Source organism: Rhinoraja longicauda, chromosome 21 (genome assembly GCF_053455715.1).
Source record: "Rhinoraja longicauda isolate Sanriku21f chromosome 21, sRhiLon1.1, whole genome shotgun sequence".
In the NCBI taxonomy this organism is placed as follows: Eukaryota; Metazoa; Chordata; class Chondrichthyes; order Rajiformes; family Arhynchobatidae; genus Rhinoraja; species Rhinoraja longicauda.
The window spans coordinates 31,380,411-31,402,410 of NC_135973.1; the positions used below are offsets into that span (position 1 = coordinate 31,380,411).

The window sequence follows — 22,000 nt, forward strand, 5'->3', positions numbered from 1 at the left end:
TGACACCGGGAAAGGAGAGCACCAAGAGAGTTTATGTCACGTACAAGAGTGAAATAAGGCACTGTCGTTACTGTGACAGGATCGGTTGCAATAATACTCACCACTCCAAGTGCTGCTGGAGCCTGACTATAAATAGGTTCTGAGAAATAAAAATAATTGGTTTTACTTACCTTGTACTGTACCTCTGTGGTATTTCACGGTGATTTCTACTATTACTTCCTTTGAAAGTTCTTTGGCCACTTTCCACCCACAATGTGGGGAATGTACATACCTCCCGATACTCACCTTGGGTAATAAGTTGTTCAAGAAGCTATCAAAAGAAAGTTTAGGACTCCTTTTCTTCTCCTTGTCTGTTGTCTGAAGGCTCCAACAAATTTGCAATCCAAAGTTGTCAGTATAGAAACATAGAAACATAGAAAATAGATGCAGGAGGAGGCCATTTGGCCCTTCGAGCCAGCACCGCCATTCATTGTGATCATGGCTGATCATCTACAATCAGCAACCTGTGCCTGCCTTCTCCCCATATCCTTTGATTACTCTAGCCCCTAGAGCTCTATCTAACTCTCTTTTAAATTCATCCAGTGAATTGGCCTCCACTGCCTTCTGTGGCAGAGAATTCCACAAATTCACAACTCTCTGGGTGAAAAAGTTTCTTCACCTCAGTTTTAAATGGCCTCCCCTTTATTCTTAGACTGTGCCCCCTGGTTCTAGACACCCTCAACATTGGGAACATTTTTCCTGCATCTAGCTTGTCTGGTCTTTTTATAATTTTATACGTCTCTATAAGATCCCCTCTCATCCTTCTAAACTCCAGTGAATACAAGCCTAGTCTTTACAATCTTTCCTCATATGACAGTCCCTCCATCCCAGAGATTAACCTACGCTGCACTGCCTCAATAGCAAGGACATCCTTCCTCAAATTAGACCAAAACTGCACACAATACTCCAGATGTGGTCACACCAGGGCCCTATACAACTGCAGAAGGACTTCTTCGCTCCTGTACTCAAATCCTCTCGTTATGAAGGCCAACGTGCCATTAGCTTTCTTCACTGCCTGCTGTACCTGCACGCTTACTTTCAGTGACTGGTGTACAAGGACACCAAGGTCTCGTTGTACTTCCCCTTTACTTAATCGGACACCATTGAGATAATAATCTGCCTCCATATTTTTGCCGCCAAAGTGGATAACTTCACATTTATCTACATTACTACTGCATTTGCCATGCATCTGCCCACTCACTCAACCTGTCCTAGTCACCCTGCAACCTCCTAACATCCTCTTTGCAGTTCACACTGCCACCCAGCTTTGTGTCATCTGCAAACTTGCTAGTGTTACTTCTAATTCCATCATCCAAATCATTAATATATATTGTAAATAGTTGCGGCCCCAGCACCGAACCTTGCGGCACTCCACTCGCCACTGCCTGCCATTTTGAAAATGACCCGTTTATTCCTACTCTTTGCTTCCTGTCTGCCAACCAATTCTCTATCCATGTCAATACCCTACCCCCAATACCTCTAATTTTGCCCACCAACCTCCCGTGTGGTACCTTATCAAAGGCTTTCTGAAAGTTTAGATACACTACACCCACTGGCTCTCCTTCATCCATTTTACTTGTCACATCCTCCAAAAATTTCAGAAGATTAGTCCAGCAGGATTTCCCCTTCATAAATCCATGCTGACTTGGACCAATCCTTTTTCCGCTATCCAAATGCGCCGTTATTATCTCTTTAATAATTGACTCCAGCATCTCACCCACCACCGATGTCAGGCTAACTGGTCTATAATTCCCAGTTTTCTCTCTCGCTCCTTTCTTGAAAAGTGGGATAACATTAGCTACCCTCCAATCCACAGGAACTGATCCTGAATCTATTGAACATTGGAAAATGATCACCAATGCGTCCACAATTTCTCGAGCCACCTCCTTGAGTACCCTGGGATGCAGACCATTAGGTCCTGGGGATTTATCAGCCCTCAGTCCCGTCAGTCTACCCAATACTATTTAAAATATCTTGAAAAGAAATGACAATTTATTTTCCCTATCAAGTGATTAATTTGCTTTTTAAATGTAATGGTTCAGATGGGCAAAATAACCATCATGATCAGCCTTGTCGAGCATGTGATAACGAGACTTAGAAGACAAGTCTTCACGTTTGAGATTCCTGCCAGATGCACCAACATTTTTCCCATTTCTCACAATGATCCCATCTCCCAAAAACCTCTACCAGATATGATACCATTGCAGCAGAGTTATGTTTTATAAGTTGTGCCAAGCATGTTTTATCTCACTAGGTTATTTCTGAATTTATATACTTTTGTGGAAAACTTTAATATCCTTGCATTTTTACACATGAAGCAGGTCACACAAATGGATATCACAAAAATCTCTTCCATATATTAAGTTAGCCGCTATTGATAAAACTAAAATTATTCACCTGCTAATGAGAGTAATCGTAAACTCCTCATTCCAAGGAGATGTTGTAAACCAAAATCTTGCACCTGCAAAAATAAATATGAATAAGCTGTTCATCAGGCATTATTTCACAGGCTTGTTTTGTAATTGCTTATGTTAGAATAGGTTGCATAAGTAGTAACTTGAAGATAATGTCAATAATTTACTTTGGAAAGAGAGATCTTAAGTGGCCCATTATACTGCCTTCAGCAACAAAATTGAAAACAAAACCTGGGTTTTAATGGATCCTGGGTATTGTATCACCATGACTAGTGGTGGCATGGTGGCGCAGCGGTAGAGTTGCTGTTTTACAGCACTTGCAGCACCAGAGACCCGGGTTCGATCCTGACTACGGGTGCCGCCTGTACGGAGTTTATACGTTCTCCGCGTGACCTGCACGGGTTTTCTCTGACAGCTTCGGTTTCCTCCCACACTCCAGAGACGTACAGGTATGTAGGTTAATTGTCTTGGTATAAATGTAAATTGTTCCTAGTGTGTGTAGGATAGCGTTAATGTGCGGGGATCGCTGGTCGGTGTGGACTCGGTGGGCCGAAGGGCCTGTTTCTGTGCTGTATCTCTAAACTAAACAAAATGATCATTTATCATAAAGATGGTGTCAAATCCATCAAATGTCCTGAAAGTTTGAAAAAAAAGTGGGATTTTTGTTTTTGCACGAATGCTTAAATCGTTTCCTCAACCCATGTGTTTGTAAACAGCATTTACACAAAAAACAGACAATTCTAAACTGTTGATGAGGTTAGTAAGAGAGGTTGATAAGTTAGTAAGAGAGTTTGAAAGAAAATACACAGAGGAACATGTAAAAGCTGTGAAATGCAGCGCTATAGGGAATGTCCAGGTCATGGAGACAGAGAAACAAATCAATATTACAACAGTTCATTATCTCCATTGCTTGAATATCCCCGTCATTGTTTTTAAGACAGTGTGTTAAGTATTTATTAATTTAGTGAAGATACCGTGTCTGCATCGATCTGTCCATGTGCAACATGCTTCATATAAAATCTTGACAATTATCTTTGTAATACTCCCACTGCTGGTGTCATAGCTATTAATAATCCATGCTAATGTTTGGCATTTTGCAAAATCTACCACCCTACTTATTGACATGAATTTGTCATTGTCCAAAATTACTGTGTTTTTTTAAAATCTGCATTGGTGCAATTGAAAATCGATCTTTTTTTTTTCACTGTAGAAATTTGGCCAGGCACTTCTGGTGCAACATCCTTGGAATTTCAAATATTTCCGATGTAATATTCAATTGAATTACCTTTTTAATTGACTGACCACATCCTTGCAAAGCACCTTCCGAACACCCATCTAATCTCCATTCTGACCCTGACTCCGTGATCCCCTCAGTCCAAGGCTCGGATCTCCTGTTATTCTGCCCGGCAATCACATTACAAAGCCTCATTGTCCAAAACTTTGCTGGTGTGCCAAATGCCATTCTCCCAACTCCATCCCAGCATCAGTACCGGTACCTGATCTCACTCCACCCCTCTCCGCCCACCTCACTCCCCCCACCCCACCACCACTGCCCCAATACCATTACCATCAAAATATCTGATTGCTCCACTATTCCCATGACAAACTAGGGCCGATAGTACGTGTGACCGTTGATGATATGGAACCCAGCCTCTGAACACAATACAGGATTCTCCATTCTCAGTGATAGAAAGGCACACAACTGGTAGGTCAAGGCCTCCAGCACAGTTAGTTTGCTTTGGGGAATCTAAAGCCTAAGTGGTCACTGGCATTTAGCTGCTGCACCTCCCAGGATTTCCATGTGAATGTATTGATGATTTTGAAAGGACAGTGCTCTGTAATACTGTATTAAGTGTTACAATTGCCGGCCAATTGCCTTTGTTACCACAGCTTTTTCAAAGTTGTCGGTATGTCCTGGAAATGAGGTGAATATTTTAACTTTAAAGCGTGAGTAGTGCCATACTCGCCTGGCAACACCATCGCAGGTACAAGTTGCGCAGGGAAGACATTGTGGATAGATAGCCGAGCCCTGTATCGGTGATCCGCACGCATCTGCAATAGAACACATAACAATGAAAACAAATTTGGGGAATATCTGTAACATTGCAGTATTTTGTATTTTGATAAAAATCAAATATGATTAACAGCCATCCATTGTTAAATGAGATCCGATCCGAAATGTCACCCATTCTTTCTCTCCAGAGATGCTGCCTGACCCGCTGAGTTACTCCAGCATTTTGTGATACCTTCAATGGAAATAAGCTACTTTATAAACTGAATCATCGCAACTATTGCCACAGAACTCAGTTTGGTTTTTAAAGAGAGGGTATAAAACTTCTACATTAATCAAGTGAAAAGGTATTTAGTTTTGCACACTAAACCTTCTGTCAAAGATTGATAAAGGTTAAATGCCTCCAAGTTATTAACATTCTACACCATGTTTAACTGCTCTATGGATCTGAGCACATGCAAAAATATCACATAATTTAAATAAAATCAATCAGGCTTGCCACTCAAAAATCAATGCAGTAACATTCTGTGAAAATCTTTAGTGCCTCTGAAGGATCTTCGGATATTTTATGTGCAAATAGTCGTTGTAATAGGACTGGTGGTGGTAATGGTAAGAGTAGATGTAAGCACAAAAGTGAAAATAATTTGTATTTTCCGGTCATAATTTTCTCACATTCCATCAGATCTTGTTATTTCATTTTCCAAAATGGCTACTTGATGGGAATCCGTAAAGTGGAAATACTAGCTTTTAGTTTAGTTTAGAGATACAGGCCCTTCGGCCCACCGGGTCCGCACCGACTAGCGATCCCCGCACACTGTCACTATCCTACACACACTAGGGACAATTTTTACATTTACCAAGCCAATTAACCTACAAACCTGTACGTCTTTGGAGTGTGGGAAGAAACCGGAGATCCTGGAGAAAACCCACGCGGTTACGGGGAGACCGTACAAACTCCGTACAGACAGCATCCGTAGTCGGGATCGAGCCCAGGTCTCCAGCGCTGTAAGGCAGCAAATCTACCCCTGCACCACCCTGGCCAGTGTTAATGTTAATGAAGCCCATTTCACCCTCACCCCATCATCCCTATCCACATGAGACTGACATGGGAATTAAAATTAGCCCCACAGTTTATTTCATACACTGACGGCTGTTTCTATTTTGCTCATAATTTCACTATTCATGAGTTCCCTGTCGGGTTAAATTTAAGTATTCCAATTATCTTGCAGTTTTTGACACAAATTGCCCAAAACTGGCAGAAAGGATGCGAACAGTAAATACCCCAAGGAATGCAAACATTATTATTGTAAAAGATAGATGTGAATTGCAGGTGCCGCCTGTCCAAAGAGGACATGCTTGCTGAAAGCTAAATGTTAAGGTGCCCTAAAATCTTGAAGGGAAACATAGAAACATTGAACAAAGAAAAATAGGTGCAGGAGTAGGCCATTTGGCCCTTCGAGCCAGCCACGCCATTCAATATGATCATGGCTGATCATCTAAAATCAGTACCCCGTTCCTGCTTTTTCCCCCATATCCCTTGATTCCTTTAGCCCCAAGAGCTAAATCTAACTCTCAAAAACATCCAGTGAGTCGGCCTCCACTGCCTTCTGTGGCAGATAATTCCACAAATTCACAACTCTGAAGAAACATCAGCAAAAGGTGAAGAAAAATCAGGAAAAGGTGCAGAGAATGTTTGTGAGTCCAGATTATTACATTTAATACCTCAAATTTCCAGGCATAGCATGTGTCGCTTCAGAAGCCAGTCCCAGCCATACCTTCCTGTATTGTTGGCCCCTATTCAAGATTCTTTGTATTATCAGCTTTGCATATTTGTGCTGCTATGAGACGTAGTCTAATGCCGTGCCTTTTATTTAATGGACTTGCTTGGCTTTTTATGTGATTTTTATCAATAATTTTGGCACACATGTTTCTTTCACACAAGTGTAACTTATAAAAAGCACATTTGACATACGCATAACTAAGTTAAATCTATTCCAGTTTCAATGCTTAAAATAAATCTTCTTAGGCTTTCTCTGTGCACAATGATGGAAAAATATGTATTATAGTTTGGTTAATGACAACAGTCACGGCTGCTGAGTTAAATCACAGAGGCTCCTGGCCCATTCATCAACCGCCTAAACCTATCTGATCTCCTGATTGCTGAACACTTTAACTCCTCCTCCCATTCCCATACTGACCTTTCTGTCCTGGGCCTCCTCCACTGTCAGAGAGAGGCCCAGCGCAAATTGGAGGAACAGCACTTCATATTTTGCTTGGGCAGCTTACACCACAGAGTTATGAATAATGACTTCTCTGACTTCGTAACCCTTGCTTTCCCTCTCTCTCCATCCCTCCCCCTTCCCAGTTCTCTGACCAGTCTGACTGTCCCCCTGATTTAACTTTATCTCTGTGTGTTTCGTTGTCATCTTCTCCTAGCTAACAATGATCTATGCTACATTCTCCTTGATCTCCATCCCCTCTGATGTCTTGTTTTCACACCTTACACTTCCTTATCTCTGTCTCCCTCTCCCCTGACTCTCAGTCTGAATATGGGTGTCGACCCAAAACGTCACCCATTCCTTCTATCCAGAGATGCTGCCTGTCCCGCTGAGATACTCCAGCATTTTGAGTCTATCTTTGGGGGAAACCAGCATCTGCAGTTTCATCCTACACCATTTATCAACATTTGGTTTATGCTTAGCCATGTGTCAAAAGTGTGTGCAACCAATTATTATTCAGGAATTAAAAAAAAAAAATTTGATATATTAATTTTGGTGTGCTGAAATGAACCTGGGTTTGTTTTGGTGGGTATGGAAATGAACCTGCCACAGCCATAAGTATTAAAGAAATGTAACTGGATCATTTGTAAAGAAACGCTGTGCACGTTTCCTGCAAAGTTCCCCAAGACGCCTAGATCTCAGGCCTGTTAAGCAACACCTAAAATGCAACTGTCGTTCATTTTTACAAAAGTAGTCACGTTCCTGTATAATTTAGCAGCAACAATAACATTGGAATTCTCTTTAAAACCTCAGATTCTGATTTAATGCATTGGGCCCTTCCGCCACTTGGACCTTGTGTTATAACATTTCCTCACTGCATCACTCAATGACAAAGCACAGCATTTCATTTAACATACTATAACACCCACTCATAAAATAAACCTTCCCTTGGTAAATATTCATTTTACCTGGATGTTTAATTCAGGAGTGGGATGTATTGATTTTATTGCTGTACATTAATTTTTAAAGATTTAGCTTTTTCCTCTCCAAAAACTGAATATCTACAGTGAATATCAATTCTGAACAAAGATTCAAGATTCCAGTTTCAATTTAATTGTCACATATACCTATTAAGTGAAATTTGGTAACTCAGCGAAATTTGAGGTACCATACAGCCACACTAAGCAAAAAGCAACAAGACACACAGCCATATAAAATAAAATTTAACATAAATATCCACCAGTGAATTCCACATTCCTCACTGTGATGGAAGGTAATAAAGATCAATCATCTTCCTCTTTGTTCACCCGTGGTCGGGACTGTTGAACCATCCACAGTCGCCGCTGCCGACTGTCCGAGGCCCTCGCGTCGGGATAATCGAATTCCCGCGTTGGGACGGTTGAAACTCTCTGCGGCATGGAGCTCCTGAATCGGCCTCTTCTTACCAGAGACTTCCCGATGTTAAAGTCCACAGGTCCCGCGGTTGGAGCTCTCCACAGTCGATCCTCGGCAAAGGATCGCAGCTCCTGATGTTAAAGTCCGCGGCTTGAAGCGCTGGGCCAGTCTCCAGGAAAGGCCGCCAACTCCTCGATGTTAGGCCGCAGTGGGGACGGAGATCCAATACGGAGAAAAATTGCATCTCCGTCGAAGTAAGAAATTGAAAAAACGTTTCCCCCAATTTCCCCCCCAGCCCCCACATAAAACAAACCAAGAAACACGAAAGCATACTTTTATCACATACTTAAAATAACAAAAACAGAATAAAGGGCAGACAGACTGTTGGCGAGGCATCCAGTGCTGGTGGTGCCACCCGGTGGAACAAAGGAGTGCATCCTAAAAATAGAAAAATAACATTGCAGTGTAGAAGCTTTGAGTTGGCATTGTTGCAGTGTAGCTAACAATGTCCTTGATAAGCCATTCTCTTCCCTTATTACCCGCATCGACGACTTCTGATTCAGCAATTTATAACATCACTAATTGGTATCTGGGCGTGAAAAATACAAATTTTGATCTGAAATCTACAATGTTTTTAAGGATACCTTCGAAACTGCTTTGGCGTCTTCATTGCTAAACGTCTTTTTAATGGAATGGAGAGCTGTCTACTGCCACCTTCCGTGCAAGAGAATAAATGACAAGTAGAAAGTGATGGTGCATGTGGTTAACTACACATCTACTTTTATCCAAGGAAGATCAACCTTGAGTATAGAAGAGTATGGGAGACAGAGGCGCCCTCAGCATGAGATAAACAGATGTTAAGAGTAGCAGGAGAGGGCAATCAATGCTGAGTAATGATGGCGACAGAGTGAAACGGTATGTCGATGAATACTCTTTTGAACCTCGAGAGGTGTACAGTAGAGAGTATATTGACTGGTTGCATCACGGCCTGGTTCAGTAGCTCGAAGACCCAGTAGTGAAGGAAATGACAAAACGTAATGAGCAGTGCCCGATCCATCACGGCTACTGACTTGTGTAGGAAGGAACCGCGGATGCTGGTTTAAACCGAAGATGGACACAAAAAGCTCAGCGGGACAGGCAGAATCTTTGGAGAGAAGGAATGGGTGATGTTTCGAAACAAGTCCCTTATTCAGACCTCCACCGTCCAAGGGATCCATAGGAGGCGCTACCTAATAAAGGCAGCCAGCATCGTCAAGGACTCACACCACCCTGGCCAGGCTCTCATTTCACTGACTAATTTTAACCAACTGATCTCTGAGGAATTTTAACCAACTGACTAATTTTAACCAACAATCAGGGTCCAGTGGCCAGTTACAGATGGAGGTCTCAAGGCCAGGGTCCATAGGGCTAGAGATGAGCTTATTCAGTATTTTGGCATTGAGGGCTGAGCTACACCCAGGGAATACAATCCTGAGGTAGGTGTTCTTCTTGCCAAGGTGGTAAAGAGCTGTACTGAATGTAGTGCAAGGGAATTGGTTCCCTCTGTCGGCCTACTTCTCCTACACGCAAATAGCAGAGGGTGTAGATTGGAAGACTGGTGCAGTTGTGGGCCATTACCAGTCTTTCAAAGCCCCTCATTATAGTTGGTTAGAACTACTGGGCTGTTGTCATTAAGACAGGTCATTTACTTTTCTTGGGGATTGGAAAGATTGGAGGTTTCCCTGAAACAAATGGGGACAGGAGATTGTTGAAATGCGAGGTTGAAAATGTTGGTGAAGGCTGTGGCCAGTGGATTGGTGTTCAACTTCAGAACCTTTCCAGGGGCTCCATCCACAACGGCTGCTTTCCAAGAGTTTGCCCCTGTGAAAGCAGATGTTTCACTTCTGCCACTGAGATGAATGGGACAGAGCCAGCAGGGGATTGGGGGGGGGATGAACCCAGGTGGGACCTCTGGCTGCGATGAGAGTGAGGAATGGGGTGATAGACCTGCTTGATGGTGGTGTAGCAATGGTTTAGAGTATTAACAGCCCGCATGGGGAAGGAGACATGGGGAATATGTTCTAGAAGTTAGCTTGATGGAAGTCACCAGTGATGAACAGGGAGTCAAGCTGTGCTGTCTCAAGAGAGTTGACGACTGAGTATAATTTCTCCGGTGCCATCTTGGTGTTGGCTTGGGGAGGTATGTAGATTGCCGACAAGATGGTAGAGGTGAATTCCCTCAGTAGATAAAAGGGATGGCATTTTATGGACATATACGCAAGGTCAGGGGAGCAGAAGTGAGATAAGGACGTTACATAAGTTCACCACGAGCATTGATCATAAAGCAGCCACTGCCACCCTTCCCCTTGCCTGAGGATTCCATGCAGAACATTGGCAAATGGAGATACCCTCAGGTTGTAAGGCAGGGTCAGGTGAGAAAAGGGCGAGCCATTGGTGCTATAGGCAGCATCTATTTGGTGTACAAGAAATACTTTTAGCTCCATTTCTAGTCACTTGCCTCTATTTATAAATCTTAGAATCTCATTTGCGTAGGAAAGAACTACAGATGCTGGTTTAAACCGAAGATAGACACAAAAAGCTGGAGTAACTCAGCGTGTCAGACAGCACCTCGAGAAAAGGAATAAGTGACGTTTCAGGTCGAGACCCTTCTTCAGAAGTCTGTTACTTCCTGCACAGTCTCTGATCTACCTTTGATACATCAGACTTAAGCAAAACTCTTCAAGTTTGCTCTTGACATCTGCACCCACGACTACAGCAATAAGTAGCGGGCTTTTAAGCCACTTAAATGCACCAGCAATCTTACCTGACCGTCTCAGCGGACCTTTCTCTCCAGAATGCGGTACACATTCTTCCGGAAGAATCAGGATCTTTTAAAGCTGAAACCTACAGCCACAACATCGGCTGTCAGTAGCGGCCTTTTCACCCATTTCAATTTCAAGGTCAACTAATGGACTCAGTGGAATACAGTGAAGCATAGTGTATGGTCATGCACTTCGGTTCAAGGAATAAAGGTGTAGACTATTTTCTAAATGAGGAGGGAATTCAGAAATCGAAGGTGCAAAGAGAATTGGGAGTGCTGGTGCAGGATTCCCAAAAGGTTCATTTGCAGGTTGCACCAGTAGCAAGGAAGACAAGTGCAATGTTAGCTTTCATTTCAAGAGGACTAGGATGTAAAGGATACAAAAGGATGTAATGCTGAGGCTTTACAAGGCACTGTTCAGGCCACATTTGGAATATTGTGAGCATTTTGGTCCCCATATCTGAGAAAGGATATGCTGGTGTAACAGCTAGCTTCTCGTCATCCTTATAAAGATCCAAAAAGCGCTTACCATATAACATAGAAGCGGGAGCAGATACCTTTCTTACGCACATAACAACAGAGATCTCCACGACGTAGTAGTTAGATGTTTATTTGAACTGGCAGTATAACATATGATATATCTCTTGTCATTTACTTGTTATGACTCATTGTTAGCTTGCAGTAACTGTGGTAAAAATCGAATATCAAATCGTCGTTCTTACAATAGACAATAGGTGCAGGAGTAGGCCATTCGGCCCTTTGAGCTAGCACCATCATTCAATGTGATCATGGCTGATCATTCTCAATCAGTACCCCATTCCTGCCTTCTCCCCATACCCCCTGACTCCGCTATCCTTGAGCTCTATCTAGCTCTCTCTTGAATGCATTCAGAGAACTGCCCTCCACTGCCTTCTGAGGCAGAGAATTCCTCGTAATTCTTACGTAACTTATGACTTCTTGCTGACCTTATTGTCAACAGGTTTCTCTTGTAAGCTGACCTTATTGTCAGTATGCTTCTTCGTTGTCACACACTAAAGCATTGCGTAAATGTTAAGCAAGTTATACTAAGGATCTGGCCCGCCTGGCTCCTCCCAGTCCATACATAAGCTTAATACTAACCTCTTACAGCAGGATACAAAGTAATATAATAACATGCAAACATAACTAATAAACGCAAAATGGCTCCTACAGCTAGTGTTGGAGAAGGCCCAGAAGAGGTTTATGAGAATGATCCCGGGGATGATTGGGTTTACGTATGAGGAGCATTTGAAGATTCTGGGCCTGTACTCGCTGGAGTTTAGAAGGATGAGAGGGGATTTCATTGGTGCCTATCGAATAATGAAAGGCCTAGTTCTAGTTAGAGTGAACGTGGAGAGGATGTTTCCAGTAGTGGAAGAGTCTAGGATTGGAGGGCTTAGCCTCAGAATAAAAGGACGTATCTTTAGAATGGAGTTGAGGAGGAGTTTCTGTAGCCAGGTGGACAATATGTGGAATTGATTGCCACATTCGGTGGTGGAGTAATTTTGTTGGGTAATTTTAAAATGGAGATTGATAAATTCTTGATTAGTAAGGGGGCCAAAAGTATCAGGGAGAAGGCTGGATAGTGAGGTTGTGAGTAAAACAAACAGATCAGCCATGATCGAATGTCAGAGCAGACTGGATAAGTTAAAGGGCCTAATCCTGCTGTTCTGCCTTATGTGATCTTATAATTGCGAGGAGACTCTCAGTGCTCTGGGAATTGGTTAAATGGTGCAAACTCAGTGTTCAGTAAAGTGCAAGGTTCATATTAGGCACAGTAATGATTGGAGGTCCCAACAGCTCTGTGCTAGACCTTTGCTGATTTTGTCTCTAGAATTATTTTTTTAAATGGGATGAAAAGATGCACATAGATTGGTTGTACATTAATAATTTGAAAAAATGAGCTGTAAAGAGGTGTATAACCAGCTAGTTATTTAATGCAGAAAAGGATGTTATGTGCATGGATTTGGGCTACTCAACCATATTGATCTAATTTTTGTGCCTATTAAAAATAGCATTTTATTTCCTAGAAATATTGAAATCAAATGTAAAAATAAGTCACACTGCTTGTTTGACACATCAAAGCTTGAAATTTAGATTTTTTTAGATTTAGAGATACAGCGCGGAAACAGGCCTTTCGGCCCACCGAGTCCGTCCCGCCCAGTGATTCCCGCACATTAACACTATCCTGCACACACTAGGGACAATTTTTACATTTACCCAGTCAATTAACCTACATACCTGTACGTCTTTGGAGTGTGGGAGGAAACCGAAGATCTCGGAGAAACCCCACGCAGGTCACGGGGAGAACGTACAAACTCCGTACAGACAGCACCCGTAGTCGGGATCGAACCAGAGTCTCAGGCGCTGCATTCGCTGTAAGGCAGCAACTCTACCGCTGCGCCACCGTGAAATATTGTGTTAGGTGTTGTAGCAACTGGATCCTCGACTTCCTGACCCCAATCAGTGAGGATAGGGGACAAGTCATCCTCCACGATAATCCTCAACACTGATGTTCTACAAGGATGCGTTCCCAGCCCCCTTCTGTACTCCTTGTACATCCACGACTGTGACAGCCCCCTTCTGTACTCCTTGTACACCCACTACTGTGCAGCCAAATACAAATCTAACTCAATTTACAAATTTGTAGACAATACCCTCATTGTGGACTGGATTTCAAGTAATGACGAAACGGAGAACAGGAAGGAGATTGAGAACCTCGGAACCTGGTCCCAAGACAACAACCTTTCCCTCAATGTCAGCAAGACAAAGGAAATTGTGATCAACTTCAGGAAGCGAAGTGGTGCACACACGCTGGTATACACTGACGGTGCCGAAGTAGAGATGGTTGAAAGCTTCAAGTTCCTAGGAATAAATATCACCAGTAACTTGTCCTGGACCAGCCATATTGAAATAATATCCAAGAAAGCACACCAACGCCTCTACTTTCTTAGTAGTCCCCAACAACTCCTGCCGACTTCTACAGATGCGCCGTAGAGAGGATTTTATTGAGGATGCATCACAGCTTGGTTTGGGAACAGCTCCATCCAAGACTGCAAGAAATTGCAGAGAATTGTGGACACAGCCCAGACCATAACCCACACCAACCTCCCTTCCAGTGACTCCATTTATACCTCACACTGCCTCAGCAAAGCCACCAGCATAATTAAAGATCAGTCTCCCTCTTCTCCCCTCTCAATAGACAATAGACAATAGACAATAGGTGCAGGAGTAGGCCATTCAGCCCTTCGAGCCAGCACCGCCATTCAATGCGATCATGGCTGATCACTCTCAATCAGTACCCCGTTCCTGCCTTCTCCCCATACCCCCTCACTCCGCTATCCTTAAGAGCTCTATCCAGCTCTCTCTTGAAAGCATCCAACGAACTGGCCTCCACTGCCTTCTGAGGCAGAGAATTCCACACCTTCACCACTCTCTGACTGAAAAAGTTCTTCCTGTCAGACAAGAGGTACAGAAGTGTAAAAACGTACACCTCCAGATTCAGGGACAGTTTCTTCTCGGATGTTATCAGGCAACTGAACTGTCCTCTCACCAACCAAAGAGTGGTCCTCATCTACCTAATTGGAGACCCTCGGACTATCTTTAATCGGACTTTACTGGACTTTATCTTGCACTAAATGTTATTCCCTTTATCCTGTAACTGTACACTGTGGACAGCTTGATTGTAATCATGTATAGTCTTTTGCTGACTGGGTAGCACACAACAATAATGCTTTTCACTGTACCGCAGTAAACATGACAATTAACTAAACTAAACTAAATTCAACTGGAAAGTTCAAATGTTGTGGCTGCAAGAGCATATTCAAGGCTTGGCCTCCTGTGTCAAATGCCTCACTTCCCCAACAGATGTACACTTGCCTGGATGAGTGCAGCTCCTACAATACCATGGTAATTTGAAGCCATCCAAGACAAGTCAATCCCCATGACTGGTATTCCATCAGCCAACCTCAACATACATTGCCTCTGCCATGGTGCAACTGTGGTTGCAACATGTACTGTCTACAAAATGCACTGTTAACTCTTTTCCAATGATACTTTGCAGCGCCTTTCAAACCCACCGACTCTGCATCATGAAGACCAAGGGCAGGAGGTGCTTTACATAACACTGCAAACTGAGGTTCCCATCTGGTCTTAAAAACGTATACTTTTATCATTGCTGAAACTACATCCAGGAAATAGGGGGGCAGCGCCGGGGCGCAGCTGATAGAGCTGCTGCTTCACAGCGCCAGAGACCCAGGTTCCATCCTGACCTTGAGTACTGCCTGCGTGAAATAATGCACATTCTCCCTGTGACCACATGGGTTTCCTCCGGGTGTTTTGGTTTCCTCCACATCCCAAAGACGTACAGGGACGTGTCGGATTAATTGGCCTCTGTGCAAAGATGCGATAGTGGGATAACATAAAACTAATGTGAACAGGAGTTTAATGGTCTGCGTTTCCATGTTTCCATGCTGTATCTGTGAACTCTGAACTCCCTTCCCTACAACACTTTGAAAGTACCTTAGCCAGATGAACTGCAGCACAACTCCAGGGGCATTTGCATATGGGCAGTAAATATTGTCCTTGCCAATGTTGTTCACAGCCCTAGGTTTAAAAATATGGAATCTGTTTCTACTGTCTGCACCTGGGCAAATTCCAGGGCTGGGAAAAAGCAGCGGAAACATTGGACAATGGCATTTCATTCTGCCCCATGCCCTGGATACTTATGGAGTAGCTTTTACCAGTGTACTAGTGGCAGGCCAGGTTGGTAACTAAGTCATATATTCACCTGGCATTTACGAGCCTTTGGAAGCCATTTTAAACCTACAGAATGAACGAGGTGCGATTCCACTTCTGAGCCACAGTCCATACTGGCTCGATGAAAAGGGAAGCCTTATAATTGTACATAAGCAGTAACTGACAGAAATGTGCAGTGATTCTTCATCACATACTTTGCTAACAAAGGCATATTCCAAATTTAGCAACTAATAAAAAATATATAGTGGTCATGTTGTGTGCATTCCGACAGAGTTTAAATAATTTATTGCTGTACGGTGCTGCATTAGAGCGTAGACTCTTTAGGGAATTGAAAGAAAATGTATCGGAGCTGGTAACTTAAAGAGCACAATGAATGAAGGACTGTAGAGTTATCCTATTATCTCTGATCAATCAGTATACCATCTTCCTCCCTGCTCATACACTCACTGATTAAGCCATCTTGGCATAATCTTAGACTGTGACACCTCCTGCTCTCTTCCTCATTACATGGACTCCAGAATTGAATGAATGTCCCTCTTAGAATATGTCTACTTTTAGTGACGAGCAACATGCAGATCACTGCAACCAAAAATCTTTGTTAACTGTTTAAAATCGCATCACAGCTTTCTCCCATGCAAACCCTTTGCAGCCTCTTCCAATTTCGTACCTATTTCTGCATTGATGTTATGCATCCGCTTCCTTCTATTTATACCACCATCCATATCATTACCAACAGATGTTTCAGTCACCTCAACCCTACTCTAACAATTGGCACTTTTTAATTCCTTGTCCTTTTCAGTTTAGTTTAGTTTAGAGATACAGCGCGGAATCAGGCCCCACTGCCCACCTAGTCCGCGCTGACTAGTAATCCCCGCACATTAGCACTACCCTACACACACCAGGGACAATTTGACATTTATACCAAGCCAATTAACCCACCAATCTGTACGTCGTTGGTGTGTGGGAGGAAACCGAAGATCTCGGAGAAAACCCTCGCAGGTCACAGGTACAAACTCCGTACAGACAAGCACCCCTAGTCAGGATCGAACCCGGGTCTCTGGTCTTGTAAGGCAGTAACTCTACAGCTGCACCACTGTGCCGCCCTGATTGCTCTTTTAAATTCAGCCCTGCTAACATATCGCCCACAGTTCCCCATCCCACCTCGCTCCTGTCCCAGCATTTCATCATAGAAAGCATTTTATCAGGATGCATCACAGCTTGGTTTGGGAACAGCTCCATCCAGGACCGCAAGAAATTACAGCGAATTGTGGACGCAGCCCAGGCCATCACACAAACCAAGCTCCCTTCTATTGATTCCATTTACACCTCACACTGCCTCGGCAAGGCCAGCAACATAATCAAGGACAAGTCACACCCTGGCCACTCCCTCTTCTCCCCTCTCCCATCGGGCAAAAGATATAGAAGAGTGAAAACGCACATCTCCAGATTCAGGGACAGTTTCTTCCCAGCTGTTATCAGGCATCTGTATCATCCCACCACAACCAGAGAGCAGTGCTGAAGTACTATCCGGAGGCTGCAACGGATCGTTTGCACAGCTGAGTAGGTTGTTGGCTGCAACCTTCCCCCATTGACGAACTGTACACTGCAAGGGCCAGGAGGCGAGCGGGCAAGATCATCTCTGACCCCTCTCACCCTGGCCACAAACTCTTCGAAGCACTTCCCTCTGGAAGGCGACTCCGGACTGTCAAAGCAGCCACAGCCAGACACAAAAACAGCTTTTTTCCACGAGTGATAGTTCTACTCAATAACCAAAGTCTGTAGTCTCTTTTTTGCTCTGGTTTATTTTCACCCACATGTTTAGACCGTAATGTTGTATCCATATTGTTTTGATGTGATTATGCTTTATTCTTAATTGTTAACTGTATGTTTGTGTTGTCATTTGTGAGCGGAGCACCAAGGCACATTCCTTGTCTGTGCATACTTGGCCAATAAACTTATTCATTCATTCATTCATTCATTCATCTACCTCATTGGTGACCCTCGGACTATCCTTGACTGGAATTTGCTGGGTTTACCTTCCACTAAACGTTATTCGCTAATCATGCATCCATACACTGTAAATAGATTGGTTGTAATCATGTATTGTCTTTCTGCTGACTGGTTAGCGTGCAACAAAAAGCTTCTCACTGTACCTCGGTACACATGACAATAAATTAAACTGTATAGAGTCAAGGGCCTGTTGGTATTTCAGGCAAACAAAAAATTTAGGTGGTCACTGTCACGATACTCCAATGAGTAAGATGTGATTCCAAAGATTCAAGGTGCACAGCACGTGTCTTGTGAATGGTGGTGAGTCCCAGAACCAAATAAGCAAAAAAAATCTTGTATGAATTTAGTAAATGCTCGTAAATCTTTTGAAATTAACGAATCCAAAATGCCAGAGTCATGGACCGTACAATGAAAGTAGATGTTCAGAGTATATTTATCTCAATTAAACCCAAAGATTAAAAGGATTTGTCCCCTTTCTCCTACAAGTTGAGCTAATGCTACTGATTGCAGAGAAAAAATGATAATAGAAAATGCAAGAGATAATGTTAGAATGATAACATTGTCCAGGTGCAGAAGGATGCCATCTGACCTGTCTATTGCACAGATTGTATAGCAAACTGGTCATATTTTTGATAATCCTTCAAATTATCTCCTCATCCTTTACAGGTAATAAATTCTATACTTTACTTTTCTCAGATTTCCTCGCATTTCCTCCCCTCCCCAAACACACTAACCCTTGACCTTTATGGCCAAAGTATTAAATCTGTCCCCTGGTCCTTGAACCATTCACTAATTGGATCAGCTTCTCACTATTTTCTCGATCTAAGGCAGTAATTATCTCGAACACCTCGGTAAAATATCCTCTGAAGTGTCACCCTTCCAGGAGTAACAACCCTGGCTTCTCCATTCTAACCCTCCGTATGAAGTCCTTCATCCCTAGAACTAGTCGAGGACTTTCTCATCTTTACTTGAATGTAATGACCACCAATGGATGCTGTATTTCAGTGTGGCCTTACCAGTGTTTCATACAGCTTTAACATCGCTTTCCAGCTTTTGTACTCTCTCCCCTTTTTATGAATACCACGTCCCATATGTATTATTAATCACTCTCAACATGCCCTTCTATTTTAAAGCATTTGTGCACAAGTTCACCCTAGTTCCTCTGACGTTGCTTACCATTTGGAACGCTGCAATTTACTCTATATTGTTTCTCCCATTCTTCCTCTCCAAATCTCTCTACTACATTTCTTATCTATGCTTTCAGCTATCTTATATGTATGTGTCTCACTGCAGTCTCATCCTGTGATCCTCATTGTTTATCCCATTTCCAAGCTCTCTGTTACCTGCAAATCTGGGGAATGTTTGCCACGTCTGAATCGTTAAAAAGTACCCAGAGAAAGGTAGTGGTCCAAGCACTTGGCCCCTCTCTACTGTCCACCCACGTGGAAAACAACTATCTACCTTCACTGACTGCTTTAGCCATCTTTTACCTTTTAGCCAACATCACATTCACTGTGGATCAATTCTGCGGATCTCAGTTTTATTAACCAGCCTTTTGTGTGGAATTTAATCAAATGGAAAATCTATGTAGATGACATCTTTAAAGGGTTCTTATTGTTCTGCTGCAGTTTTATGACCGTACAGGAACACAAGTTGTTAGCGTTTCAAGATAAGCTAAGGAGTATAATAAATGTAGGTGTAGGGGACAAAGCAATGGCTAGAAAATGGAGTCTTGCGAATAGGTACATGAGTCACAGAGTCATACAGCGTGGATAGACACAAAATGCTGGAGTAACAGCAGAGCAGGCAGCATCCCTGGAGAGAAGGTATAGGTAACGTCATCCATTCCTTCTCTCCAGAGACGCTGCCTGTCCCTCTGAGTTACTCCAGTATTTTGTGTCTATCGTCAATTTAAACCAGCATCTGCAGTTCTTTCCTACACATACAGCGTGGAAACAGTCCCTTCAGCCCAACGTGCCCACACCGGCTGTACTAGTCCCACCTGCCTGCATTTGGCCCATATTCCTCCAAGCCTGTTCTATCCATGTACCCATCTAACTTTTTTAAATGTTGCGATAGTCTCTGCCTTAACAATCTCCTCTGGCAACTCGTTCCATACACCCACCACCCTTTGTGTGAAAATGGTGAGTTTGATAATACTGCACAAAGTGTATTGCACAGAAACAGGCCATTCAACACAACTGGTCCAAGTCAAGTCAAGTCAAGTCAAGTCAAGTCAATTTATTTGTATAGCACATTTAAAAACAACCCACGTTGACCAAAGTGCTGCACATCTGACTAGGAAACAAAAAAGAAACATAGTGGCAGGCAGCCAAACACAACGGCGCGGCCATCTTGAACAAAATGTCCAGATGTGGACGAGTTTCAGAAACAGGCCATTCAACACAACTGGCCCAGATGTGGACGAGTTTCAGAAACAGGCCATTCAACACAACTGGTCCAGATGTGGATGAGTTTCCTCCCCTCTTCTGCGTGCTCCACTCTTCCATTCCTTCCACAATCTTTGTGCGTTGCGCAGATAAACGAGGCCCACCCTTAGCAATGTCTTCTCCAAGCTTTGCCACAGAGGTGATATGGAGTCCAATCTGAAATTCATGGGTCTGAAAGTTGGAAAATTGCTCCCCCTGATGTACTTCAGTGCCACTCTAGAGTTCCCAGAGTGAAACCATGCAGATATTCATATCTGTACAGCTCATAGGCCACCATTTGGACAGCCAAGGATGAGATTGGCATGGTCGTGATTGTTGCTAAACAATCAGTTCAGGCACTCTGACGATGATAAATTCTCTGGATGGTTTGAGCCTCCCTTCGTGTGCTATAGAAACTAGGGTGAAGATAGACACAAGATGCTGGAGTAACTCAGTGGGACAGGCAGCATCTCTGGAGAGAAGTGAAGTGAGAAAAATCTGGGTGACGTTTCAGGTCGAGACCCTTCTTCAGTCTCTGGACCTCAGTGTGATTGTATGTAATACGTTTCTTGACTATTGAATCTGTTGACTGATAGCAGAACGGGCGAGGGGAAAAGAGTAGAGCAGGGCAAATTCTAGTTTATAATTGTGTCAGAAAAAAACTGTAGATGCTGGTTAAAAACGAAGGTAGACACAAAATGCTGGAGTAACTCAGCGGGTCAGGCAGCATCTCGGGAGATAAGGAATGGGTGACATTTCGGGTCGAGTCTGAAGAAGGGTCTCGACCCGAAACGTCACCCATTCCTTCTCTCCCGAGATGCTGCATGACCTGCTGAGTTACTCCAGCATTTTGTGCCTACCTTCTAGTTTATAATGTTATGCAATCTATTAGATTTTTTTTTAGATTTAGAGATACAGCGCGGAAACAGGCCCTTCGGCCCACCGATCGCCCAGCGATCCCCGCACATTAACACTATCCTACACCCACTAGGGACAATTTTTACATATTACCCAGTCAATTAACCAACAAACCTGCACGTCTTTGGAGTGTGGGAGGAAACCGAATATCTCGGAGAAAACCCACGCAGGTCACGGGGAGAACGTACAAACTCCGTACAGACAGCGCCCGTAGTCAGGATCGAACCTGAGTCTCCGGCGCTGTAAGGCAGCAAGTCTACCGTTTCGCCACCGTGCCGCCCTATTCTTGTGACTAGTGTGCAGAATTTAATCGGTCACTGACCATTCTGGATGCTCTGAAGGGAAAATTATTGCCAACAATATTCAAAACAATAACCTGCCATTAGTGTCTTTCATATCCCTGCTTTTGGAACGCAAGCCCTCCACCAACAAATTTGAGCGACCAAACAGAAGTGGCGCACGGCGTGTGGTGATTCTAACAGCAGGGGGCAGCGGCATCCTGTTCAGCGAGATTTAAAATCTCTGACTATTTTCTTTTGGGTGGGGATGGTGGCGAGGGTCGGTACAAAATACAAGGAAATGTAGCATGAGGATCAAAATTAAAAAATATGACAGCAAAAATCACAAATTGTAAGAATGGCGATCATGACAATATTGTTCACAAAATCACACTAAGGCACAGATTACAGACTAATACACACACGTCTGAAAAATCTATGATCCCCTTTTATTCTCCCCACTTATTCATTTTCTCTTGTAAGATCCCTGTGATTTCCTAGATCCTGAGACCTTCTGTGTGCCATTCTCCGGGTTGATCTCATGCCAATGCCATTTAAGAGCAGCCCAGGATGAACACTTGGTTTATCACACTGCCTCACACCCGCCAGCACAGGAGGACTTGGGACGACCGGTGACACGTTCTAGTAGGCAATCTAGGCACAACCCCCTTATACTGAATGGTAAAATTGCACCGTGTAAGAAGGAACTGC

General features: G+C 43.4%; 1 protein-coding gene across 4 annotated transcripts in view; it reads right to left on the reverse strand.

Annotated features, from left to right (window-relative positions):
• The window catches only part of fbxl16 (F-box and leucine-rich repeat protein 16), a 175,364-nt gene that overhangs the window by 3,271 nt on the left and 150,093 nt on the right, over window positions 1–22,000 (reverse strand). For all 4 annotated transcript variants that reach the window (XM_078418240.1, XM_078418237.1, XM_078418241.1 and 1 more), the window contains exons 4-5: window positions 4,421–4,505; window positions 2,437–2,500 (exon numbers count right to left, since the gene is read on the reverse strand). In XM_078418240.1, the coding sequence (XP_078274366.1) occupies window positions 2,437–2,500; window positions 4,421–4,505 (149 nt within the window). The remainder of the gene's footprint in view (window positions 1–2,436; window positions 2,501–4,420; window positions 4,506–22,000) is intronic.